General features: G+C 63.6%; 1 protein-coding gene across 1 annotated transcript; it reads right to left on the minus strand.

The window, feature by feature from the left end:
- Positions 1 to 1,844: 1,844 nt before the first annotated feature.
- Positions 1,845 to 25,062, minus strand: LSS (lanosterol synthase). The gene is made up of 22 exons (XM_038581697.1): positions 25,049 to 25,062; positions 24,738 to 24,906; positions 23,285 to 23,423; positions 21,040 to 21,148; positions 19,939 to 20,060; positions 19,586 to 19,682; positions 17,780 to 17,915; positions 17,412 to 17,520; positions 16,842 to 16,960; positions 15,864 to 15,961; positions 15,651 to 15,678; positions 14,047 to 14,103; positions 13,449 to 13,520; positions 13,151 to 13,201; positions 12,544 to 12,693; positions 11,928 to 12,024; positions 11,091 to 11,196; positions 5,748 to 5,813; positions 5,266 to 5,346; positions 4,619 to 4,789; positions 3,797 to 3,875; positions 1,845 to 3,315 (listed from the first exon to the last, which is right to left on the minus strand). Exons 1-22 carry the CDS (start codon positions 25,060 to 25,062, stop codon positions 3,184 to 3,186), a joined length of 2,202 nt encoding a protein of 733 aa, XP_038437625.1. The 3' UTR covers positions 1,845 to 3,183.
- Positions 25,063 to 26,880: the final 1,818 nt, after the last annotated feature.

A 26,880-nucleotide genomic window follows, 5' to 3' on the forward strand; every position in this document is an offset into this window, starting at 1 on the left:
ACCTTAACAATCTCCTCAAATTTAGGCCTTTTTCTTCCAAATGAATCTTTCCAAATATGTGGGATTTCCTATCTCTTTTAGTTACTGAATTCTGATTTAATTCCATTAAATCTTGTGGGACACAATTCAATCCTAAGAGTTGGGTTCATCCTGTTTTCTATCCCTTCTTTTTTTTTTCTATCTCTTCTTCTTTTTCCTTTTAGATTATTTTGCCTCCTTTATTAGTTTTCTCGGCCTACCCCTCCCTTTTTCTTTTTTCCTAGTGGTTTACTCGGGCGGACCCTGGGTTCCTCTCACTTCTCCCGTCCGTCTACCTGTAAAGACTCCGCCGCTCGGCGATGCAGCACTTGGCGCAGGAGGAGGCGCTCTGCTGTGCCGCCTGCAGCGCACCTGCTGTTGGAAGTGTCCACGTTACTGTTTCGGCTTTTAAAAGTTCATTCTGTTTTAAGGAGGGTTTGTTTGTATGTTTGTTTTTAACAAAGGGGGAAAACCCTCTACGCTTAACATTCCGGGCCCCATTTCCTGGTGGAGACCGAGTTCCCACCCGGCTTCGCTTTCCTTCAGCCTAAGCCACTTAACATTTCTCGCAGGACAAGCCGCTGGAGGGTTCCTTCAGCTTCGGTTTGTCTGGAAAAGGTCTACTTTGCCTTCTTTTTTGTTTTTTGGTGAATATAGAATTGGAAGCGGACGAGTTTTTCCCTTTTAATAACCTTCAAGATGCCGTGCCACGGTCTTCTGCTTTGCGTCACGCCTGTTGTCCTTACCTTTGTTCACCTGCATGGAATGTGTCTGTTTTCGTTTGCTTTTCAGACGTTATTCATTCATGGTTTCCATCCATTTAGGACGTGCTTTGGAGGTTTGGGGTTTGGTATGTTTGGTCCGTGTGATTATTCTGTGTCTGCTGAGCGTCACGATCAATGAGCTTATAGACTTCACATCCGGAACAGTTTCACCAGGATCACTCAGAAGTTTCCCTGCTTCCCTCCTTCCCCGTCTCGTGGGGCCCCAATTATATGCATGTTGGACACTCGAGATCACCCAGCAGGTCACTGTGTCGTCTTTAGAGTGTTAAGCACCCTGGCCACCGGAGGCTGTGTGGTGCTCACCCGTTCCTGGGTGGCCCAAGTGCAGCCCCTAATCCTCTACCTTCCCAAGAACCGGAGGCGGCATCAAGGACACGGGTGTCAAGCCCACCGCGTCTCACACCCACGAAAGGCCTGGCTACGGGCAGGTGTCTGAGGCCCCTGGTCTCACGACGGGCTCCAGTCGCCCCCTGGGGCCATCGCTGTCCCTGGAGGAAGGCTGCAAGTCACTTATCAGTAGTTGTCATGTAGAAACTGTTTTCACTGAGGAGAACGTGAAGTTGTCCTTATCACCCTCATCCTCCTGAGGAAAGGGGGTGGGGGGTCCTCTAGTGCCAGGCCTGAAGGCCACACAGCACAGAGGGGCCCATGGCCCTGGTGCCCTGCAGAGCGGCATCTGCAGCCCCCTCCACGGCCACCTGTGTGGGCAGCTACCGTGGATCCCGCCGCGGGCTGACGGCCTTCGGGGACATGCAGCCGGTGCGACCACAGGGCTACACGTGCAAGCTCCAGCTGCCTCCTAGGACACGGAGCGAGCCGAGGCCACGACGGCAGAGCAAGCCAACCCCGGCCTGTGGCTCAGGTCCCGTCGACGCCCCCTGCCTCCTCCTTCTACCCGTCATTCCTTTTTCAAACAAAGTGAATCATGAGTAAAAAGTGATATTGCGGATGGAAATGAAAATAAGTCAAGCTGAGCAACTAACCTGTGGTCAGCCTAGCTGCAGAGATGAGGAAAGAACGAAGAAGGCAAAGGAGACGGCATCAGTTCTTGAAACATTTTATTGCCTAATTAAACGTGGATGTAGCAATAGTGACGGTGTCCAGGAAGAAAAAGTACTTTCCCAGAGAGGAATTCCCACTGCGAATTAAGGATTTTTAGTCAGGGAATTCCTCAGAGGGAAGGTGTGGAGTTGGCGTCGTGGCCGATACCGAAGTCCTGATACGGCTCCAGCAACAGCCTCCCAGCATAAAACAAAATCTGGGCCCGACAACCAAGAATAATTTGAATTCAGGCGTCTTTAATGTTCTCTCCCAAGACGGAGAACTGGACTTTATCGAAGCACGGCTGACCCAGGGTTGGCCCGGGCCAGGTGTACAAGGCACCGACTCGCCCACCACGTACGCTGCTCGCGCCCCCGCACCTGTCACCTTCCACGCGGCGCACGATCATGGGCTGCACTCCCCACAGTACTTTCCATCACCGAGCTACGCATTTTATAACTGAAGTCCATGCTTGAAGCCCCGTCACCTGTTCAGTCACCCCCCACCCCCAGCAACCAGCAGTTTGGTCTGTATTTGAGTCTGTTTTGTTTAGAACCGATTTTTAATCAAGCAGAGGAGACACACCTGCTCCTCTTGGAGCCATCACGCGGCTCCCGAGACCCACGTGGAGCTCGCGCAGCGGTCTCTGAGGACCCAGACCCTGGACCGTCCCCACAGGAGAGACACGAGTGCACCACGCTTTGGCCTGATGGAACCACGGGTCTGCTTATCAAGGGAGCTGCCGCAGGGCGGCGGCATCGGCAGCAGAGGTGGCATCAGATCTTCCCTTGTTAGGTCTGTGCAGCGACCCGACCATGGCTCAGCCTCCCGGGCAGCGGCTGCCGCGGGAAATGGCCAGCCCGCCCCGACGGGAGAACGTGGGCAAGGAAAGAAGTGCAAGAGCAACCCGACGGGTTTCCAGGGGATCCCAACGGTTCCTCCAGCCAAAGCGAACCCTCATGTAAACCTGGGGAGTGGGGCAGACGCTCAACAGGCATCCACAGGACACCCGGGCCCCACGGCACAGCGGCCAGGGCGCCAGCAGGGCTCCGAGCAGAAGCACCACGGGCTGTGCCCCCGGGCTCGTGGCTCATCCTGCTCCTTTCCTCATCTAAGCAACACTTCTAAGAACTAAACCCTGAAAACAAGGGTCTAAAGCCGCCCCCCCTGCCCTGCCCCAGGTCTGCCCTGGCCCTGCCCTTGCCCTGCCGGAGCAGGTGGTGAGGGCACTGGGCCCCTAGGTGGGGCTCCTGCAGCTCACCCGAGGGCCCCAGCTGGAACCTGCTGCTTGGTGGCCCCCCCCCGGACACCCGTCCCCACCACCACCTGCCAGGTGCCCTCAAGGGTGGCCGGCAAGGGCGCTCTCGGGGTACAGGCGGGAGAAGCGGCCGAGGGTCCAGATGGGGAAGACGTTCCTGTAGCTCGTATAGTTGATGGCACAGGACTTGTTGAAGACGCCGGCCGTGTTGTCCTGGAAGAGCACAGGGAGTAAGCACAGAGGCTCCAGCACGAGGCCAAGGGGCTCCCGGAATGGAAACCCCGGCCGGACAGCTGGGCAGCCCCTGGGGAGTCGGCCCACGAGCCTCTGCAGGCCGTCCTCCTCCTACCACGCTGGCCCTGGACCCCTGCCCTGGACCCGAGTCACCGGCTCCTCACAGCCGTGTCCCCTCCCCAGACTCGTCCGGGGCAGGGGGTCAGCATCCTGTGACTGTGACCTGGACCCGCAGGACAGGCGGAGGCGGCTGCCGCAGCTGCCAAAGCACACCCTGAGGGTGTCGGGCCCCCCCACCCCAGGCTCCGAGCCAAGCGGTCGTCTGCACACGGGCTCTCCCTGGGGTTTACAACTCTCCGGCCCCCAGAGCTAGGACCCTCCTCGCGAGCACAGGTGTGGCCAAGCCCATGTGCGTAGAGGTCAGGGTTGGGCCCCGCGCTCCTCGGCCGCCTCGGCATACCTGGGGCCAGTCGCCGTTGGGGAGCTGTTTTCGAAGCAGACACCGGACTCCTCTCTCCAGGGCCTCCACGCAGGGATGCCTGGGGGGGGCGGGGGGAGGAGGAGGCACTGACCGCTCAGCCACTGCTCGGTAGGACGGCAGCCCAGCTGCACCCTCGTCCTCACGCCACCAGGCACAGATGTGTGATGCACGAATGCACAGGGACACGCAGTGGCCCCAGCACGGCTAGGACAGCCGGCACTCCGCGGCTGCCCCGCACGTCCACCCAGAATCCCAGATTCCAGACACACACAGCGCGGCCCGAGGGCAGGCGGGCGGGCAGCCCCGCACACGTGGGCAGGTGCTCCAGTCCCGCCCTGGCCTCCAGGACCCCCCCCAAAGCCCACAGATGTCACATACGCCCACGCTCACTGCCCGCGGCCAGGATGACGCCCCAAGGACGACGGGTTGGGGACCCCACCCAGCACCCGCGGCCCAGGCCCCCCTGACTCGGCCGCTCCTGCTCACAGCGACCCACCTAACTTGGTGAGGTTTTAGGAGGATTCCCCAGACGGCCCCAAAGCTGACGGACAGCACAGCCCGGGCACCGGGCACGTCCATGGGTCCACACACCCGCGTGGACACAGGGGCCACCTCGGCCCTCCCGGGCCTCCCCTGGGCCTCCTCACAGCCGAGCCTCCCTGCAGGAACCCCGCGTCTTGACAGCCTGCGCCCTCGCCCAGCTCCCTCCCCTCCTCCCACCCTCGCTCACAGCTCAGCTGCCCGCAAGCCACCCAACAGCCTCCTCTTGACCCCACCACCCAGGGGGTCCAGGGCACCCACCTGACGGCCATCAGCCCCATCAGGGCCCAGCACGTGTTGTGGATCTGGGACGCGGTGCTCTGCACGTAACGCCGCTGCTCGCAGGACTCGAAGTCCTCCCCCCAGCCCCCATCGGCCATCTGCCGGGAGAGCAGGAAGGCGCAGGCCTGAGAGACCTCTGCACACACAGCCCTGCGGAGAGTGATGAGGGTTGTGGTCGGTCCAGGGAGGCCTCCCGGGGGCGGGGCAGGAGTACGGGGGGCAGCCTGCACCCCAGGCCCACCACCACATCATGAAGGCCTCGGAGACACCTGCCTCCCACAGGGAGTAAGAAGCTCTGTGGCTGGGGACGCCCCGGCATGACCACCCCACCCCTGACACACCCTGCACCTGGCGGAGCTGAGGGAGGCGGCTGGGACAGCTCGGACCCAGCCCAGAGGGGTCCCACTGGGGGTCGGGGCCAGGCAGGCCCAGAGTGCGCCGCCCAATAGGCTCCTGGCTGGGGCTTCGAGCAGCGAGGCACGGCCTCAGCCCCGTGTCTTTACTGGAGCCATGAGCTCACTGCTTAGAAAACTATAAAACACCCCTGAGGCCCAACATCCAAGGAGACACCCAGCAGAGCGTCCTGCTGGCAGGAGCCCCACCCCGGGCAGTACAGGCCCACTCACCCGCTGTGGTAAGTCTGCCCCATGCAGGCGAAAGCTTCCAGCCCGAACCAGGTGCCGTACGTGAAGCAAACCCCCCAGGAGCTGGAGGAAGACAAAGCAGAACCTCAGCCTCTCCGTCTCGATCGGAGGCTGCGGAAAACCAGATTCCGCCGGACTGGTGGGAACCCGTTCCATTGTGGGGTTGGGAAAGCCGGGGTTACTTTCAAGAAAACCACCCCCCGTGGCCTTCAGTGCGCCTGACTCTAAGGCTGAGCCCAACAGGCCCGGCGCACGAGGGCCCCGCCAGGGGAGGAGCAGTCAGGCCGGAAGCCTGGCCTGCACACCCCCCAGCGTCCTCGGCCACACGCTGAGCAAGCAGGAGGAGGCCGGGCGCCCAGAAGTGACAAGGCCCCGCAGAACGCTGTCCCAGCAGCTACTCCCGGACGGTGGTGTGGCCTGAGGACAGAGCTCCCCCACCTCTGCACGCCCAAGAGCTCACGTACCCTTCCCAGGAGCCGTCAGCCCGCTGCTTCCGCCGACAGAAGGCCAGGCCCTGCTGGAGCGTCTCCCTGGAACACAGGATGATGCTAACAAACGCTGCGGGACGACAGCAGCCCACCTACCCCAATGCCACCCGTCCCATGGCCTCCAAGAACCAGCGTGGACTCCCTTAAAAAACAGTAAAAGTAAACGAACACCGAGAGAGAAAACACATAGGTGAGAGAGGTGAGGGATAAGAGGACGTGGGAGGGAGAAGCCAAGCCACAGTGGAAGCCGTGCTAGTCAGCAAGGAACCAACGCCAGGAGCAGCTGCACGCAGAGCCCGTTTCACTGCGATAACGTCAGGAACACAAGTTGCGGCAAATATGCAAAATGATACTTAAAAAGAAATAAAAAATTAGAGAGCAAATGACAGATGTAGAGGACAGAGGTCCATCGTTAGTCTAACTGGTTTGGGTCTCTGAAGAGGCTGGAGCGAAGGTACAAAGCCTCCAGGGAGGTCCCGGAGCCTCGCCTGCAGGTACCCCCCCGCCATGGCATCCCCCCACCCCCCACGGCACCCACCCCCCCAGCATCCCTCCTCCAGGGACTGGCTTCCAAACAACAGATTGCAGCCAAGTCGACGGAGCATCACTTCTGAGACTCGCTAGCAGATTCCCTGTCCCCCGCTGGCTTCACGAGACTCCGCAGAGGGGCCCCGGTGGCGAGAAACTGAGGCTGGCCTCCAGCCAGTGCTCAGCGAGGAAACGGGACCCCGGAATGGAAACCTGCCAACGACTATGTGAACGTGGAGCGGACCCTCCCGTAGCCGATGCTCGGATGAGACCCCAGTCCTGGCCGATGTCCTGGCCGCGGGCTGGTGGGAGCTGTGCAGACGACCCGCTGGGCGGCGCCTGGGTTCCTGACCCACAGAAACTGTGAGGCAACAGACGTGTGTTGTTTGAAGCCACCAAGCTTTAGTCGTGTTGTCACTCAGCATGAAAGAACCGATACAAAGGGTGGAGGGACAAAGATGTGACCCTAGCAATGAAAGAGTGACGCGATGCAGGGGTAGTAGAAACAAAGAGGTTAAGAGAAAGTAAGAAAACTTGACACGACACAGGTGGAAACTCAAAATGCACAAATTATTGGGACAGTAGCTTCTCAAAACCGGCTCAAGCAGAGGGAGCCTGGCTGGTCCTGCAAGTACTAAAGACAGAGTCACAGATTCGAACTCTGTCCAGAAATAAATCAGGACTAGAGGTTTTCAACAGTAACTTCTACTAACTCAACCAAGAATGATCATTCTAACGTGACTCAAAGTCCTCCAGGGGACGGAGGAAGAAACACACCCTCGCTTATTCTAGGAACCCAAAAGACCGTACAAGTGCGATGCAGGGAAGCACAATTTCCAGGCTGTCTGTGAATGAACGCGGATGCGACATCCAAATCTAAATTTCGGGGAAGCAAACACAGTGGAGATATGCCAATACCAAGTTGGCCCCGTCCCAGAAACAAGGGTGTTTTACCATTAGAGAGATCTACAATAATCATCTACATTTACAGCTAAGGGAGATTATGCTTATCATCTCTACCGAGATAGGAAAGTCCTTATCTCCTAAAATCAAACACCCATTCACAACAGGGGGTTAAAGAAATAACTGAGCAAATTAGGAAGAAAACCGAACTTTGTTAACCTGAAAAGGGTAACGACCAAAAACCTAAATCACGAATCACTCTAAATGGAGAAATATTAGAAGCATTCCCCTTCAACATCAAGCAATAGGACAAAGATGCCACCACGGCCACCACCTCTGCTTCGCAGGCTCAGCCAGGGCAGGGAGACGAGCAGGAACACCAGCTGCAAGGACCTGACGGTCTAGGAAGACCCACAAGAACCCACAACTAATTAGAATATAAAGAGTTGCCCAGATGGATTCACCGGTGATTTCTGCCCTCAAGGAAGGAATTCTACAAGGTCCCCCAGGCTCCCCCAGGCTCCCCCAGGGCCCAGACACAGCCCGCCTGGTCCTCGAGGGCAGCATCACCTGAAGACCAAAAGCAAAGACATCGCAAGTAAGGGAATCTACAGACCCCTCTCTCCGTGGCACAGACACAGAAACCCTCCACACAGTGTCCGCACAGCAAATGCAGCAACGTAAAGAGAATCGTATGCCACAGGTGAGATTTACCCCAAGTATGCAGAGCTGGTTCCACATTCAAAATTCAGTGAATGCAATTTACGGAATCGACAGGCGAAGCCAACAAACAGAAATCACACGATCACATCAACAGCTGCTGAAGTAGCTGACAAAACCTAACACCTGTTCATCATTAAAAACTTTCAGGAAACTAGGAATAGAAGGTAAACTCTTCTGCTTGGTAAAGAGCAGCTGCAAAACTACAGCAAACAGGACAGCCCCGGTGGCGCAGTGGTTTGGCACCGCCTGCAGCCTGGGGTGTGATCCTGGGGTCCCGGGATCAAGTCCCACGTCGGGCTCCCTGCATGGAGCCTGCTTCTCCCTCTGCCTGTGGCTCTGCCTCTCTCTCTCTGAATAAATAAATCTTTAAAAAAAAAAAAAGGCAAACATCACATGTAATGGTGAGAAACGAGAGGCTTTCCTATGGAGTTGGAACGAGGACGCCCCTGTCACCACCCCTCCTCGACACTGTACTGGACGTCCTAACTGATGCAACAGGACGAGAAAAGGAAATAATCGGTACACAGAATGGGGAGGAAGAAATAAATCTGTGTTTGTTCACAGATGACGTGATCACCTACGTAGAAAATCCCAAAGAAGCCACCAAAACACTCCTGGGCTACCCATTGTCACAAGGTTGCAAGATACAAGACGGTTCTTACACAGTAAAGACCTTTCTTTTCTTACCAGCAACGAACAATTAATTTCTGAAATTAAAATCACAGTATCGACTATGTCAGCACCAAAAAGAAAAAACATTACTTAGGTTTAAATCTAACACAGGGGGATCCCTGGGTGGCTCAGTGGTTTAGCGCCTGCTTTCAGCCCAGGGCGTGATCCTGGAGTCCCGGGATCGAGTCCAGGGCCCCCACACCGGGAAGGGGCAAGGGCAGAGGGTCTCCCCACACAGGCGGTCCCCAAAACCATGTGGCTCCAGGGAAGGGTAATGGTCCTGGATAAAGATCCAAGAAGACAATAGTCATGAAGGTTAAAATGAAGAAAAGCTACAAAATGACAACGAAAATTGAGAGACGACCAAGAGGCCACTAGAACAATGAAACACGTGTGCCCACACGACTCCTGCGGGAGGAGCACGCGACCAGACAGCTCCCAGACCTCGCCAGCACGGCCGCAGGGTCGCAGGGTCGCAGGGTCGGGCGCCACCAACTGTCCTCCCCGCGGCCTGGAGCTCCCGCACCCTCCACGTCTCCACCAAGAAGCACACTGGACTTTTATTAAACTTCCTAAAACAACCTATTAAGGGAAAAGGTCAATCACAGGAGAACGTCACTGGGGACAAGCCGTGCCCAGCGGAAGGGACCACCGGTGGCCCCAGGCCCAGGGACAGAAGTGCAACAAAGCTCGGTGCCCACCAGGGGCCACACCGCCCGCCAGGGCAGAAGGGAACCCGCAAAACACAACTAGAAAGTGGTCCAATTCCTTGGACGTAAAGCCACGTACTCCTAAATGACCCCGGCCAACGAGCTCAGGGCAGAAACAGAAGGTCAGCCTAGCTCCACGCTCACCGAGACTCACCACAGACATACGCGCACATCTAACAAGGAAGCCAGACGATCATTCAAGTGTCTAAGTTAGAAAAAGAAATAAAGTAGAAAGAGAACAGTGACGAGCAGACATTGGTGAAACCGGAAGCCGAGGCTTTGCCGCGACAGAGTCAAAGGCGGGACACGGTCTCCGTGCAGAGCCTGGGCAGAGCGGGGAGCGGCTGGTGCAGGGGCGGCCCAGGAAGTGCGGACGGCGGGAGGACCGAGGCGAGGACCGGGGGGCGCAGCTCTGCGGCACTGGGACAAGCCCCCAAACCCACAAGACGCAGCAGAGGAAACCCGTGTGGTCCCACGGGTCCCACGGAACCTGCAGCGAGAAATTCAACACCTTCCCTCGGAGGAAACTCTGAGCCCAAGTGCAGCCTCCAAACACTTGAGGCAGAAATGGCCCAAGTTCTTACAAACTCGGCCCGAGAATCTAAAGAGAAAATTGGCTCTGCAGCTCCGGGCCGTCGGGCGGGGCCCCACCGGGACGCTGCGAGGGAAAGCGCACCCAGTTTCCCTGCGGTTGTAAAGGCCCTTGAGAAAGTGCTTTTCCAGTTGAGCCCGAAGGGTGCTCAGGAGGAAAGCGTAGGAGCAGCTGCAGCCGCGTCACAGGTGCTGCGAGGTGTCAACGGACGTGGGGGACGGGGATGCCCAGGAGCCCGCACGTCCCCAGCCTGCAGCCAGGCCACTCCTAAGCTCGTGTCCTCAGGAAGCGGGGACCCCGGGCCCCGAGAGACGAGCGGCGTGTCGAGGGCAGGATGGTTCCAGGAACCCGCTGGGAGGCCCCCGAGGACCCACAACCGATGGAGCCACTGCGGGCCACCCGCACCACGGGCACGCACGCAGAGGGCAGGGGGGCCGGCTGCTGCCTGAGCACGGGGCCGGGCCCCAAGCACAGGGTTGAGGCCTCCTGTGGGGGCCCCGAGAGTGGGAACGGCGCAGCCCCAGAGCCAGGAGGCGGCGTCTGCCCACATGCGTGCCCGCTGAGGTCGCACAGCTTTGTCCCCTCGTGATTCGTCGGGCACCGCGGGGAAGACGCGCGCACCTCTGTGCACAGGACGGGCTTACCGAGGGGCCGTGGACGTGGACACGCGCAGCTGGGCTGCGGAGCTTTGCACCATTATTAAGACGTGAGCAATCCTCCCTGTGGGTCAGGGCCGGGCTACGCTGAGCCCCAGGACTCGAGTCTGCCTGGGGCTCGGCCTGGGACGACCGCTGGAGCCCCGCAGGTCACCAGGCTGTTCTCGGTACCTTCTCTTCCCTCTTGAGCTTACTTTCTCTCCCTCACGCTTTTCTTTGCCGTTTCCTCTCCTCCAGCCTCCCTCACGCCAAGGAGGCCACATACGAACCCCAGCAAGGTGTGTTGGTCGCGTGCGTACGTCCCTGCTACGCTACACGGGAGGCTCCCGGGGGCGGGTTTCAGGGAACGAGTCACGTGCAGCTTCCAGCAGCGCCGCGGTCGGCACCCCGGAGCGGTTCTGCTCGCGGGCAGCTGGACTCAGGAGCTCTGGAGCCCCTCCACCCCCGGACTGCGGACGGGTCTTACAGCAGACCCCGCCCCGCCGAGGGCCACCCACCCGGCAACGCCACGCCCGCAGCCCCAGGCCACCCTCACCTGATCTCGCCGGCCCTGTGGTCCGGGAAACACTGGTGGAAGAGCTTCAGGGCCTGCATCACGGCCGACGTGCACTCCACGTACGTGTAGTCGATCATGATGTCCCCTGGGAGGGAAGGACCAACGCGCGTGTGAGTTTTGTCTCGTCACCCAATTTGGCAGCTCGGGCCAAACCGTGAAGAATGAGCGCACGGCAACGTGGGGAGCCCACATGGGGCAGCGGGAGCCTGGTCGTCCTTCAAGGAAACCAGGGAAGAGCTCCCAGGCACCGGCCCAGCCCCGCAGACGCGGCCACCAGGTGGGAGGGTGGCGGGCACCTACTCGGTGACCTGGAGACCCCCGGGCCAGCGCGATGGTGAAGGAGCGAGGCCCGGGGCAGCCTACACCCCACCCAGCGGACCACGTTCAGCAGTGACAACAGCGAGGCAGAGACCTGGAAGCAGGGGTGCGGGCCATGCGGGCCACGCGGGGCAAAAAGCTGCCCTCGCAGACTAGATCCGCAGGCACAGCAGCGTGACACAGGCCAGCAGGTCCCCACCGACACCCCCTGCAAGGTGCCTGGGCTCTGCGAGGTGCGCTCAGGGCACAGGACGGTCTCGCAGAGGGCAGGGCACGCGGCAGGAGAGCCAGTGACCCCCCCCCCCGGCTCCACCCCACGTCCGAGAAACCGAACCACAGCTTTCCAGCCCCAAGCACAGCAGTGGCCACGTTCAGAGCTCGGGACGCGCAGCTGCCACCACCCACTGGCGCCTCCGCGGGCACGGCTCCCGCCTGAGGAGGACCTCAGGGCTCCGGCGGGCGAGCCCCTGGGCTGGTCTCCGGGCCGCAACCACTCACCGAAGACCTCCGAGGGGTTCAGCAGCTCCAGCAGGTGCCCCCCACGCTTAGTCTCATAGGTGGAAAACCCTCCGTCAGAATTTCTCATGTTCAGCAACTAAAAGCAGAGACAGGACATCCTGAGAGTTCACCCTCGTGCTGAGCGTGACGGGGACCCCACCAGCCGCGGCGGAGCTTTCCAGAAACAGCCCCGGCTAAGACCAGCGGGGCAGGGCGGGGCACGGGAGCCGCTCTCACATTAAACCGAGGCCCCCGGTGCCCCAGGCAGTGGTGCTCCAGGAGTGGCCGCCAGGGCCCCTGACCTGCACCTGCTTATCCACTCGTCAGCCACGCGTGGACACCACACGGCCTCCGTGCTGAACCACGCACACACCGGGTGTGAAGGGACTTCGCACAAACACGAACGGCAGGCGTATCCTGCCTTCAGCCCTCGCTGGCGAGTAGCCAGGCCCGCAAGCCCCCAGCACAGGCACCATCAGGGGACGGGCCCCCCCGGGCTTGCGGCACGACCCAGGCCTTCACACAGAAGGAGCCACGGGAAGCGCAGCTCACAGGCAGCACTGGGGGGACCCAGGGTGCCCCCAGCCCAGCCCCGGCCCCGGCCCCGGCCCCTCACCACAGCAACAGCGTCACAGAGCTGCTCTCGGGCGACGTGCTTGGTGACGAAGGAACACTTCTCCTGCAGCAGGAGGATGGACTTCAAGGCCTCGGCTGTGCAGTCGGCAACGATCCAGCCACACTCCAGCGTGCTGAAGGGGAAGCCGCCCTGCAGGGCGCGGGGCCCGCGTCAACCCTGGCCATCGGGCCTCCCAGTGAGAGCAGAGGCCGGGCCACCTCAGCCCCACGCACCACCCAGTGTGGACGGCCCCCGACCCACAGGAGGAGGCGCACGCCGTGGGGGGCTGCCCTGGACCCGCAGCACCGCCCGCACACCATCGGCGTCCCGACCCAGCGTGGTGGCTGCGTGTGCACGTGCTGCCGTCTAGCAGCAGCTCTGTGGCACAGACGTGCGAGCTCAGCTCCGACGCAGCAGCAGGAGGCGGCCCACGCGCCTCAGTCGCCTCACGTATGCGTCTCCCCCGTCAGGGAGGCCCGGGTGCACTGGCGGCGCCCGCCGTGGGCGTGTCGGAGCAGGAAGGCCCAGGGAGGCGCGAGGAGCCCTCTTAAACGGCAAGCACAGCCAAGCAGGGCACAGGACTCGGGGGAGCCGGCTGGCCGCGCACCTTGCTCATCTGGCGGTAGTACTTCTGGTGGTCAGGGTAGTTGTCGGGGACCTGGGCAGCATCCAGGGGCACAGGCGGAGAGCAGGGGAGGCCCCGTCAGCCCCAGGTGCAGAGCACACGCACGGCCCCCGGCCATCAGAGCCAAGGCAGCCTGCGATGCCTCCCCACGCCGCGGCCCAGCACCCCCACCCGCTGCCCTGGAGGCACGCCCGGGCGCTCCCCGGGGAAGGCAGGCGGGGGCACCCAGCACAGGTGGGGAGGCCCCACCACCCCCAGGCACAGGCCACTATGGCCTCACCTGCGAGATGCGGAGAAACTCATGTGCCTTCTGCAGGGAAGACAAGAAGTCGGGCCTGTGGTGTGCCCCTGCCTGGAAGACAGCGCGGGCTGAGCGGCCTGGGGCACGAGCCCGCGGGTGAACGGGCTCCCAGACCGCCCTGGGGACGTGTCGCCACCACCAAGAAACAGGAGCAAACCCACCCGAGCGTCAGGCTTTTCGGTTTCTGCTGACGTGTCAGGAAGACGTGATGGAGAAACGAAGGGGGCAGGAGGGTCCACCCGAAACCCGGCCCGGCCGGGGCACAGGAGCCCGGCCACCGAGGCAGAGGCCCACGTGGCCCAGACCCCCGAGGCCACCAGCACACGCTCTGGTCTCTGCAGCGTGTGCTCAGAGGTCCCCTATGGGCAGTGAGCGCGGAGGAAGGCCGAGAGCCCCGCCCCTGCTGGAAGCTTCCTGCGCAGCGTCCCTGCTCTTGGAGCCTCCCAGCCCGCCCACCACCACCCTGCCTTGGTGGGGCCCTCGCCACAGGCCTCGGGGCCCAGGTGAGCAAGGAGGACGCAGGCTCAGCCAGCGGCGCACACCCAGGAGGTCGGCGGGGGACGGCGGGCACACGTACCTCGAGGAGGGCCTGCACCGCAAAGGAGGTGTCCCACACCTGCGAGCCGTTGGTGCCCTGCACACAAGGACGAGCCGTTAGAGCAGCGGGGCAGCTCCCCACCTGTCCACTATCACCTGGGACCCGCCATGTGGGGCGGGGGCAGGCGGCGGTGTCTGGGGGCCCAGCCAGCCCCCAGCCCTGGGCTCCGCGCTCTGTGCACCCGGCGCCCACGAGGGCCGGGCGGGGGCTGTGCGTGCAGGTGGGTGAGGGTGAGGCAGCCCCGCGCCTGCCGCCAGCAGCCACGACCCGATCCTCGGGGGCACGTCCAGGGCCTGCTCCACCCCTGCCCGTGACAGGCTCTTGCCGAGGCACAGCGAGGACCAGCCTGGCGGAGCTGGGAGGCCCCCCTTGGATCCCACCCCGGGAGCCTCGTGCACTGGTCCACACTGCGCTCCCACGAGGACGCTGGGCGGGCACAGACACTCAGGCAACAGGGATGGGCCAGCAGCCCAGGAGAACCTCCCGGACAAGAGAGACCAGCGCAGGGTCAAGGCTCAGGGTCTCCCCACCAGGGCAGGAAACCAGCAGACAGGCCCAGACGGTGGGTGTGCCCCGAAGGAGAACCAGCACAGAACCAGCCCGATGCCAACACACGTGCCACGGCCTAACCAGGGACGGTCATCAACCCTGCGGGGCAGGACACCAGCAGCCATTCCCTAAGCGCCGGTTAGCAGGGCGCGGAAGGACTCCGGACCCACGCGGCCACATGGGGCCCATCGCCCTCCTCCCGTTGGCACGCAGCCGTCGCGAGCAGGCAGCAAGGCCAGGCCGGCCAGGTGGGCTGTGCACTGGACGCCATGTAGCGTCCTAAGGGTCAGGGGCGCATCTGATCCGAGAACCCTGCTGGAGGCTCCCTCTGCGTGTCCACACGGAGCCAAGGGGGGACAGAGAGAGCCCCCACAGGGTGGCCCCACGGCTCCAGGCTCGCTGCTCTCAGGGCCCCGCAGCCAGGTCCGCGCCAGGTCAGCCCCAGGGTCACGCACAGGACGTGGCCGTGGGAGCAGTGGAGGCAGGTCAGAGGCCATGACGGCACAACCCGGGGCAGCAGTGCACGTCAGCGGGACCACGTGGGAACACACCCCCCACGGACGGAGCACACATGCCCCAAACCCTTAGAGGCCGGGGCAGCTCTGCAGGAGCTCGGCCTGGGCACCAAGCACAGCGTCCCACACAGTGGTCTCAGGGGACCTGGCTGCCCCTCAGGGGGACTCCTGGGAGGGTAGGGGGCTCCTGGGGGGGCTCCTAGTGGGGGTGAGAGGGCCTCCTGGGGGGGTTTTAGGGGGGTGAGAGGGGCTCCTAGTGAGGGTGGGGGGCTCCTAGTAGGGGAGGGCTTCTAGTAGGGGTGGAGGGGCCCTGCCATGGGGGTAGCAGGGGTGGGCTGCAGACCCTCTCCCCTGGGCCTGTGCACCCCTGCCACTGGCTGTCCCCTCCCACGCCGGCCTGGGGATGCTGGGGGCTGCTGCGCGCCCGCCCCCGGACCTCACTGTGAGGGGCGGTCACCCTAAGGGGCCCAGAGCAGGAAAGGCTGAAAAGGGAGCAAGTGGCTGCAGCCTCGTCTTTACCTGCATTTTCATGCCGTCGAGGCCCAGCCTGTGAGGAGGAGAAGGGCCCAGGTCAGGCGGCTCATCCCACGGACGGCGGCAGGCCCCCGGCCCCCGCACACCCTGCATGCCCTGCGCGGCCCCACTGCGGGCGGTGACTGACCAGCCACGCTGGCCTGCGAGGCCCCCACGCGCTGTGCCCCCGACCGGCCAGGCCCTTCCCACCGCACTCACCACAGGTAATCGGGAATCCTGGAGACGTGCTCCTGGAAGACAGAGGAGGCGGGCCCGTCCACGTACCAGCGCACGAGCATGTTGATGGTCTTCGAGATCTGCGGGGGGACACGGAGCCACAGCCCCGTCAGGCGCTGCCCAGACCCGCTCGGCTCCCGACATGGGGACAATGGCCCACACGGGGCCCCCAGCACAGCCTCCATCTGGGCCGCACGTGGGCGTGTGGGGTGGGGTGTGTCCGCCTCAGACGACAGAGCAACGCAGCCCCCAGGAGAGACAGAGACGGTACCTGTGGGGCAGGGGCTGCTTGCCTGGCATGGATTGTTCTACAGACCCAAACCCACATCCTGGCGTCGCGTCAGGCCAGTCAGCCCTGCACGTCTCACCCGGGTCACAGACCCGGGGTCTGCTCAGTGCCAAGTCGACAGTCCCCCCAGGACCACGCTGCTACACGGGGAACGACTCCCCGCTCCACTGAGGCAGCCACAGATCACGGTCCCCCGGGTGCCACAGGCCCCACGGAACCCCGGCGAGCAGCACGGGACAGCGCTCCAACGGGGCTGGCCCAGAAAGGCCGCCACCAGGCCCGCCAGGGTCACCCCACGGCCAGGAGGCACCCCCAGCCTCCACTGCCTGGGGTCCACGCTGGGCCTCCGCCAGGCCCCACGGCCTCACCATGCAAAGCCAGGCCAGGAGAGTCACTGAGCTTGGCAGGAAGCAGGGCTGGAAGCCAAGCACCCCAGCGCTGTACGCCCACGGGCAAGGGCAGACGGCAGGTCGTGGGGAGACGTCGAGGGGGAAAGCACCCCTCCCGACTGACCAGGAAGCTCTTGAGGCGGCCCCAGGAGCAGGTGCAGCGGAGGAGGGCAGGGCGCAGGCGGCGGGGGGGGACCTGGAGGCCTCACCTCCAGAGCGCCCGCCGCCCCAGCCCTCACCCCACACGGGGCCGCACGGGGCCAGCTGGCACCGCACACTGACCGGGCCGATGCTGATGCACTTGGAGAAGCGGTCGTCCGCCGCGATGTGCTCGTACAGCCTCTGGACGGCCCGCTGGCGCAGGCTGGCGCTGTGGTGGCGCTCGTACAGGTTGAGCAACGCTGCGGGGGCGAGGTCGTCAGCCCAGCACAGCCCCGGGGCCCTCCCGACCCCGCCCTCCCCACGGCCCTCTCCGACATCCCGTGTGGAAACCCGGCCGGGGCACAGCCGGGCAGTGACCGGGACGGGCCCAGCACAGAAGACACGTGCAGGACACGCGGGAGCAGGGGTGCGGACCCTCAAGCCGCCAGGGTTCCCGCAGGGAGACGGGCCTAGGCCGGGCCCCTGGACGCAGGGAACAGAGCGTGCCCCCAGGCCCGCAGCCCCCACCCCGCTCCGGGACCCCAGCCTCAGGCTTGCTCCGGGGGCAAGGACAGCACTCGCACTGGACGTGAAGCACAATGGCTGCCCCCCCACCCCGGTCACCACGGGGCCCAAACAACGGGGGGTGAGAAAGGGGAGGAGACTTGGTCACTCGGCCCGGGCCGCCCGCCACCCCGCGCAGGCACCCACCATACACCACGCGGAGCAGCCAGCTGTGCGGCGTGTACAGCTCGTCGGGGGCCACGCTGCTCCTGTGCGCCGGCCAGTCGATGCCGGCGTAGTCCTCCACGTAGAGCTCCTGGGGGGCAGCACCTCAGCATCCTGCTCGCCCGCTTCCTCGCCGGGCATGCCCTAGCGAGCACCCTGCACCCCAGCCTCGCCCCGGGACCCGGGGGCCAGGCCTCTCCCAGGGGCCCCGAGCACCCCCCAGCCCCCGGGCCGGTCCTCGGGGACGGGAAGGTGGATGCTCCACCGTGGCTCCTGGGAGCGCGGCCCTGCAGGGTCCCGGGCCAGCAGGCGCGAGGGTGACCCCAGGGTGCCCGCCCGGGACGGCTCACCTGGCGGAGGCTCTGGACCAGCGGGTCCTCCTTGGCGGTCAGCCGGGTGGCGTAGCAGTAGCTCATGGGCAGGTAGACCTGTCGGCAGTGGCACCAGAGCGTGGAGGGGTGCGCGGGTGCCCAGGTGGGAAGCAGCCTGAGGAGACAGCACGCACCACGTGGTGGCCCTGCCGCCTGCAGCGCGGCCCCGGCCCTTCCACGCGTGGACCCGGCCACCGGCACGTCACAGCCCGGCTCCCATGGGCTGACAGGCTGACCACCAGTCCTCCCGCTTGGCCGGACACAACCTGACGCCAGAAACCTGACCCCGACGCTCAGGACCGTCTGTGGCCTCATCGGCCGGACGGAGCTTCCACAGCGTTCACGGAGAACCAGGGCGGGGGCTCTACGGGAACATTCCGCACTTTGCAACTTTTCTGGAAACTGATGGCTATTCCAAAATCAAAAGTTCATCTAAAACCCCGCGGCCCCGGCCCCTCTGCCCAAGGACGGGCACTTGCACAGACACCAGCCGGCCCAGCACCTGGCAGCACCTGAGCCGCCCTGCCTCCCTCCCAGCGCCGGCCCCCGGCCCCCGGGGTGCACCGCCGCCGGCCTTGGGCCCTCACCCTGTCCCCAACCCTCCAAAGCACCCAGCACTGCCCGCTGGGCCCCCCACGGATGGCAGCCAGCGCCCCACACGCCCTCCAGCACCTGCTCCGCCTCGTCCGCCCACTCCCTACACACCGGCAGGTCCACAGAGCAGCCGGCAGGCGGCCAGGGAGGATCACCTCCCCTCCTCCAGGGGCCAGCCTTGGGGGATGGTGCCCTCCTACCGCCTCTCCTCCCCACCTCACCTCACCACCTCCCCTCCCCTCTCCACCCTCTGCCCCAGTCACTGTGTCCCTTCACCTCCTCACCTCCCACCTCCTGTCCCCTCACTGCCTCCCCTTCCCTCCCTACCCTCTACCCCAGTCACAGCCTCCCCTGCCCTGCCCTCCCCTCCCCACCCTCTGCCCCAGTCACCACCTCCCACCACCTCTGTCACGGCCCCGTGTCCCGGTCACCGGGTCACCACTGCCAAGGCTGCAGAGGTCGGGCCAAGTCTTCCATCAGAGCCCTTCACCCAGGCTGCACACGAAGCCCGAAGCCCGCCAGACCTCCCTGACAGCTCAGGGGCCGGGACGTCGCTGACAGGGCTCGGGGAGGCCGCAGGGGTCCACCCAGGCTCTACCAGGGTCTCACCTCTTGAAGGTGACCTGGAGGACTTATACGCATAAGAATGTGTCCTGGGGAGACGCCCAAGATGTTACACAGTGGTCGACGCTTCACACAACTAGAAATCAGTGTGACGTTGCTGAGTGCACAGCGGGCCTGTCGACCAGGGAATTCCTCTCCCTTAAGGACACACTGCGAAGTGCTGGGGGGAAGCGCGCCGCCTGGGACTAACCCTCCCCGTCACTGGCAGGAAGAGAAGGGAACAGAAAGCAGAGCACACCCCATGCCCCGGTGCCGAGGCTGCCGAGCGGCACGGCCTCCTGCTTCTGCTTTCCCCTTGCACGAGGTCAAGACGTCGCGGCAGGACACAGCCCGGCCGTCTGCAACAACGCAGGGCTCGCCCGGCCTGCCGGGGCGCCACCTCACAGGGCCTCCCCGCTCCTGCCCACGGGGACCCCTTCCACGTGTCTGCTGGACTCGGCCCACGGGGCCCCACCTCACTCCACCGGACGGGCCGCCCGCCCCCGGCGACAGGCGACCCCGGGCCCGCCCCCCACCCGGTAAAGCGCAGGCAGCCCGGCCACGGCAAGGGCGGAAGGGCACACGCACCACATCTCCGGGAACAGAGTGTTGAGGCCTTCCCAGCTGTAAACGTTCAGGACGGCCAACCAGAACTTCCCCCAGGAAGGGATGACCACGGCGCCGCCTACGGAGAAGAACGGTCCTACGTCAGCAGCCTTCCCTGGAACACCAGCTGCTCGGGACCGTCCCCGTGCACTGAAGCCGGGGCTGAGGCTCCTCCGGCGCAGGCGGGAAGCAGGCCCCGAGCCCCTCAGGTCTGCTCAGCTGCCCGGCTGCTGTGTGGAACCTCAGCGTCCCCAGCGTCAGCGGGTCGGGCCCGAGAGCCACATTCGCAGCCTCCCCGCAGGAGGAGCACCCAGCACGCGCGGTGCAGGGAGTACCTTTCTCGTGGAGAATGTTCCGGGCTCGCACCAAGTCAGGATCGTCAGGCCCAACACCCAGAATTCTTAGAGACACGTAGTTGAGTGCGGTCCCAAACACCGTGGACTTGTCTTCCACGTGCCTTGGGGAGCAGGAGGGGGACAAGAGATGGCCGTGTTTCATCACTTGCAAGACGCCGAGCAGGGCTTTTAGCACAGCCTCCTGAGAAAGTCAAAAATGCCTCCACAGACATCACACGACCGCCCGACGACACCCAGAGCCGCCATCGTCCAGTTAGAAGCCCCGCACCTCCCGTAACCGGCCGGCACTAGCACTGCCTGCCTCCTGCGCTCCCTTCCCACGCCCGGCCCAACGTGACCAGTCGCAGGCCAGTGACCCAACTAAGGCTCCTTCGTCAGCACACACGGCACAGGCTCCAGAGGCAACGAGTAGGGGCGGCCGGGCCCCTGTGCCTGTGCAAAGGCACTAGCCAGGTCTCAACACCCGCCACCACCACAGGAACCTGCGGGAGAGGAGGCCCCAAGTTTGAGGTCAAAGCCCCGCCCGGGGGCAGACGGGGGCTGGGCGGTCCCCCAAGAGTTCTGATGGAGAATCCCGGGGGGCAGACTCCACTCACCAGGAGGAACCCCAGCCCTGAGCGTACAACTCGGAGCTCCAGGGCCCACGAGCAGGTGGGCAGGCGGTCGACCACACTAGGCAAGGCCCAGCTCCCAGAGTGAGCTCCGTGTCAGGGGGGTGCACGGAGAACTGGGGAGGGGTGCTGGCCCCCCGGCTCCACCTGCTGCCACCCTGGAGTGGTCACAGCCAGCTGGCTTTCTGTGCGGTGCGAGTCCCCAGCGCCTCCCAACCAGCCTGAAGGCCCATTTGTGACACCAGCTGTAAGACCAGGGCCCAGAAAGGGAGCAGCCTCCTACTCTGAGGACCCCGGAAGCCAGGTCCACCGGTGCACAGCCCCCGGCCAACCTCCCTTCTCACACGCTCCCCTTGCCCCACCCCAGCTCCTGGGGAGCTACCGCCACCCCACCCTTGACAGGTGTATCCCCTACATAAGAACGCATGTGCACACGCACGCACACGTGTGCAGTAACAAAAGCACTCACAGGCCCCAGCCGCCATCAGGGAGCTGCACGGACCGCAGGTACCGCACTATCTCTTCTCTATATCCAGCCGGCAGAGGGATCTGTGCCACGTAGCACGTGATGAGCAGACCTGTGACAGAGAAGCGGTCCTCAGTGGGAGCAGGCCGCGAGCACCGGTAAGCCCAGGCCCCCTTCCCGCACCCCGCAGGGAGCTGCCCTGAGCTCTCCCTCTCGTGGAGAGGAGCCCGAGGAGGCTATTGCTGCCGGCCTCACCAGGGACTCCAGGAGTGAGGCCCCGCGGAGCAGCGCCAACACGCGACACCCCCTCCCAGCCACTCTAGGGCCCCGTGACACTCTCCACGCCTGCTGGAAAAGGAACATCAATGGGTCACCCCTGGATAAAAATATTCATTGCTCACATTTTTCTGTTTTATAGGGTTTTTTCTAGCATATGTCACCTTGCAAATGAAGATCAATGGTCAGTAAACATGATCCACAGAAAAACCTTCCCAGCCCAGCGCTCCTGAGTACTGTGCTCCCAGGCCGCCGCCAAACCCCACCTGCGCCCCCCCACGCCTGTGGTGCCCTGCAATGGAGGTGGGGCTGGGGTGTCTTGGGGTGGTCCCAGCCCAAAGCACCGTGGAACACACGCCTGACGCTGGCTCAGAGGCATCAGAAACCCCGTTAGACACCCTCATACGGAAGCCACGCCCTGGAAGGCGGCAGCTGGGTTTGGAGATGCAGCAAAGGTTCCCAGAAAAATCATCCCAAATCAGGCTCCCTCTTTCCATTCTAGTTACGGTACCATCAAGACACAGAAACACACATGGCCAACGCCATGTCACCGGCTTCCCACAGAGACCCGGTCAATGACGCATGTGGACAGCCGATGCCACACGAACCACACTCAAAGGGGAATAGTCTATACAGATCCAAACTAAAGCAAGAAAAGAAAGACCCTTCAAAGCTCAGCCGGCCCCGGAAAAACTGCACGGTACCTCAGAACAGACCAGCGCCAGCCTGAGGACGAGGGGAGTCCTCGACGGGGAAGCAGCCGCAACACAGGAGGGAGGCCCAGCAGGCAGGGCCCAGGGCAGCAAACACCGAACAGGGCAGCTGTCCCAGTGACAAGAGCCCCCCGCCTCCTGGTGCTGCGCGTGGGCGGGCGGCCTAGCCCGAGTCTCCTCACCCCCACACCCCATGAGGCAGCCCGGCTCCCCGCCCGGGGCAAGCTGTGTCACCGCCTCCCTGAGAAGATCTCCGGCTCCAGGTGACTCTCCCCTAAGGACAGGCCCGTGGGCCCCTGGACAGGAAGGTACGATGATGTACAGCCCAGGGGACACGAGCACGCGCACTCCCCACGCTCGTCCCACGAGACGAGTCCTTCCACACACATCACACAAGGGGATTCCTCACGTTACACGGCTGAGTGTTTATTTCATGAAACATTCTCAGAAAGCAACGGTTTCAACGTAGCTCAATACTAGGAGTCCAAAGGCCACCCTCCGAGGCCATCCTCCGGTTCCAGCCCCAGCTCCCCCAGCCACCTCCTCAAGGTCAGCTCACACACCCGAGCTGCCCGAGGACTTAAAGACCCCACCCATCGGGGCACCTGGCTGCCTCCGTCAGTTGCCAGAGCATGCAACTCTTGATCTTGAGGTTGTGGGTTTGAGCCCCACGCTGTGTCGTAGAGATTACCTAAAAATAAAATCTAGGGGCACCTGGGTGGCTTAGCGGTTGGGCATCTGCCTTTGGCTCAGGCTGTGACCCCGGGGTCTTGGGATCAAGTCCCACATCGGGCTCCTCATAGGGAGCCTGCTTGTCCCTCTGCCTGTGTCTCTGTGTCTCTCTCTGTGTCTCTTGTGAATAAACAGGTAGGATCTTCAAAATAAATAAAAAAACAAAAATAATAAACCAGAAAAATAAAATCTTAAAAAATAAAAAGACCCCATCCATCACCTGTCCACGTCTGGCACCTTTATACAGGCCTGGTCCTCCACCCAGAGTGCCCCTGCCACTCTGTACTGGACTCAAGAGCCACTCCTCCCCTGCCCCCCCAGTACCCCTTGCTTCCCTTTTGAGAACCCTGGGCTAGCCATGCCCTCAGTCCCACCCCAGCGCCGACGCCAGGACGGCACAGGCACAGGGCAATGCTCCCGAGTAAGTCTGGGTCTTCATCCACCTTCTCATTCACCGCACAGCACTGACGCGGGCCTGGAGCGGGCCAGGGCCCCGAGGAAGCCCCAGGATGGCCTCACCCACCTACCTGGCAGGAGGAAGAGTGGGCCGCCATAGTCACCGGCCCAGTGCCCATCCTCAGCCTGCAGCCCCACGTAAAACGTGATCCCGTTGAGAGCCGCGGCACGGGCTGTGTCGGCTTTGGGCAAGTCCTTGAAGTAACTCCCCTGCGAGGGAAGAGAGACGGGAGCCCTCATCACTCACCGCCCCCCCCAAAACAACGAATGCAAATTACTTTAAGGTTTCCACTGTTTCAACCAAATGTCAACAAGTTCTCCCGGTTTCCAGTCTCCTACTTCCCAATTTCTTCACAACCTCTCCAGGGCCATCTTCAATCAGTAACGCAAGGGCCCCCTGACTCCCCCATCGGGAAGCTGGCTGGCTCAGTCAGTTGGCAGAGCAGACAACTCTTGATCTTGAGGTCAAGGTCAGCTCCTCCCCGGAAGTCCACTGGGCTGGAGAGTTCACTTTCCAGAGGGCCTCGCTGGACACCTGTGCTGTCCTGGCCCTGACCCTCCCCTGACCCCGGTCCTGACCTTCCCACCTTGACCCTCCCCTGACCCCAGCCCTGACCTTCCCCTGAAGCTAGCTAGCCTTGACCCTCCCACCCTGACCCCAGCCCTGACCCTCCCCTGTCCCCAGCCCTGACCCTCCCCTGACCCTCCCCTGTCCTCAGCCCTGACCCTCCCCTGACCCTCCCCTGTCCCCAGCCCTGACCCTCCCCTGACCCTCCCCTGTCCCCGGCCCTGACCCTCCCCTGACCCCGGCCCTGACCCTCCCCTGACCCTGACCCTCCGCTGACCCTGACCCTCCCCTGACCCCGGCCCTGACCCTCCCCTGACCCTGACCCCCCGCTGACCCTGACCCTCCCCTGACCCCGGCCCTGACCCTCCCCTGATCCCAGCCCTGACCCTCCCCTGACCCTCCCCTGTCCCCAGCCCTGACCCTCCCCTGTCCCCAGCCCTGACCCTCCCCTGACCCTCCGCTGTCCCCAGCCCTGACCCTCCCCTGACCCTCCCCTGTCCCCAGCCCTGACCCTCCCCTGACGCTCCCCTGTCCCCGGCCCTGACCCTCCCCTGACCCTCTCCTGTCCCTGGCCCTGACCCTCCCCTGACCCCGGCCCTGACCCTCCGCTGACCCTGACCCTCCGCTGACCCCGGCCCTGACCCTCCCCTGTCCCCGGCCCTGACCCTCCCCTGACCCCGGCCCTGACCCTCCCCTGACCCCGGCCCTGACCCTCCCCTGATCCCAGCCCTGACCCTCCCCTGACCCTCTCCTGTCCCTGGCCCTGACCCCGGCCCTGACCCTCTCCTGTCCCTGGCCCTGACCCTCCCCTGACTCTGGCCCTGACCCTCCCCTGACCCTGACCCTCCCCTGACTCCGGCCCTGACCCTCCCCTGACCCTGACCCTCCCCTGACTCCGGCCGGCCCTGACCCTCCCGGCCCCCCACATCCCCCCGCCGGCCCCGCGCCGCACTCACGGTGTCCAGGCCCAGGGAGTGCGCCTCCAGCGCCGTCTGCCCGCGGCCGGGGCCCTCCTCCGCCCCCAGGTACGTCCACGTCTGCCGGCCCCGCTCGCAGCGCAGGCGCCAGCGGCTGAGGTCGGTGGCGGGCTCGGTCTTCCAGGGGCCGCCCCGGCGACGCAGGCACCTGGGACCCGGGCGCTCGGTCAGCCCCGCCAGCCGCCGCGGCGCCGTCCTCCACAGGGGAGCTCGCGCCCCGCAGCGCCCGCAGCGCCCGCAGCGCCCGCAGCCCCCCGCAGCCCCCCGGGTCCCGGGCCGCGCGGACTCACGTGCCCTCCGTCATGACGGCGACCGCGCCGCTCCCCGCCGCGCCCCTGCAGCCCAGCCCGGCCGGTCCAGCGGGTGCGCCTCGGCGGACTCTGCGGGGCGCGGTGGGCCGATGCCTCCGTAGCCAATCAGGACGCCGCGGGGGCGGGCCCCGGGCGCGCTCGGCCGCCTCATTGGTGGAGAGCCGGCCGCCCCAGGGCGGCGGGGCGGGGCCTGTGCGGGCGGGGCGGGGCCTTGCTGGTGGGGCGGGGCCTGCCGTGGCGCCTCGGGCCGGGCGGAGGCGGGAGGGGGTCGGCGAGGAGCCGCGCCCGAGAGGCCGGGCGGGAGGTGCGAGGGCTGCCTGGAGGCGGCGGGGCCCGGCAGGGGCCCACGGCTGAGAGGACCCGGGGCCGCGGAGGGCGGTGGGGGCAGCCTGGGCGGCCCGCGGGGGCCTGGAGTCTGGGGGTGCCCGGCCGTGCCCTCGACGCCCCCGAGGGAGGGGCCGCCCTGTGCCGCCCCCGGCCCGCCGCGGGGACCTGGGGACCTGGGGACCTGGGGGCCGCGGGGCCGGGCTCAGGACGGTCACCAGCCGCTCCCTCCGCCCACGGAAGCGCGCCCGACCCGCCGGCGAAGGGGCCCCTCAGCCTCCAGCCGCGCCCCGCCCGCGGCCCCCGCGGCCCCCTCCGCCCGCCCACGGCCTCCCCACAGGGCCCAGGCGGCAGGTGCCTCAGAAGGGCCTGAGTCCGTCCGTCCTCCCGAGTCCACCGTCTAGAAGACAGGTGGGAAGTTGTCTCCGAGAATGGGGCGGGAATGGGGGCTCTCAGAGCCCTGGTCCGGCAAAGCTGAGGGAGGAACGAGGTTTCAACTGGAGCAAGTTTGGGTTTTGAGATTTTACGGTGCTGGACTTTTTAGGAGCAAAGTAACAATCTCTTTTTTAGTATCTTGGAAGGGAACAAAGGTGTAGAAATCCCCCTGAGACTTCACAGGTGAGCTCCCTAGAGACCGTCTTGAGAGAAAACAATGCTCCTCTCCACCTGGGCCACCAATTCCAGCAGTTTGGGGCCCGAACGACTGGGCGTATGATGGTGTCACTGATAGAAGTAGAGAAAGCGTTGAGGAGAATTTTACCTTAGACTGGGGCGACGTTAACACAGCGATGCCCGGTGGGCCCGCAGGTGGGTCCGCTGGAGTGTGGCGGCGCTCGGCAGAGAGGACAAGCCTAGAGCGAGGACTTCACGAGTTACCTATTTGCAGGTGATGCTTGAAAACATAAAACTGGACAAGATTAACTAGCCGGTAAGTATTCGAAAGAAAAGATTTTCAGGATGAGCCCTGGGGCACCAACCGTTCCCAGTTCAGAAGAGAAGGCCTGGCCCGAGAAACGGGACATAAACCAGAGGAGGGTGGACTCGGAAGCCACGTGAAGACACGGCGGGCTGTGTAGAGATTTTGGAGGGATTGTAAAAGGACGTCTGAGAATTATGATTAGATGTGGCAAGACAACTTATTGGTGACCGATAAGAGCAATCTTGGGAAATGTGAAGAGAAAAGCCGATTGTCAGAGTTTGGGGTTTTTTTTTAAGAGGGAAATTTCCAGTTAAACGTGTCAGACTGAGCATGGCACTGACTTCCGCTTCGAATCCAAACTGTATTTACGCAAAGTATTGAAGGATAAAAACTCACAGTGCAAGAACGGGAGAGGAAGTACCGGTAAACTAGATAGATCAACAATCTAGAAGCCGTGCTGTGAGGAGGGATGATAAGTGACCTAGCGAGCCAGAGAAAGCTGAAACCCCTATGTGGGGGTGAAGCCATCAAGAGAAGAGACCATTGTTGCTTAGGAACCCAAGGACGG

Source organism: Canis lupus, chromosome 31 (assembly GCF_011100685.1).
Source record: "Canis lupus familiaris isolate Mischka breed German Shepherd chromosome 31, alternate assembly UU_Cfam_GSD_1.0, whole genome shotgun sequence".
Taxonomy (NCBI): Eukaryota; Metazoa; Chordata; class Mammalia; order Carnivora; family Canidae; genus Canis; species Canis lupus.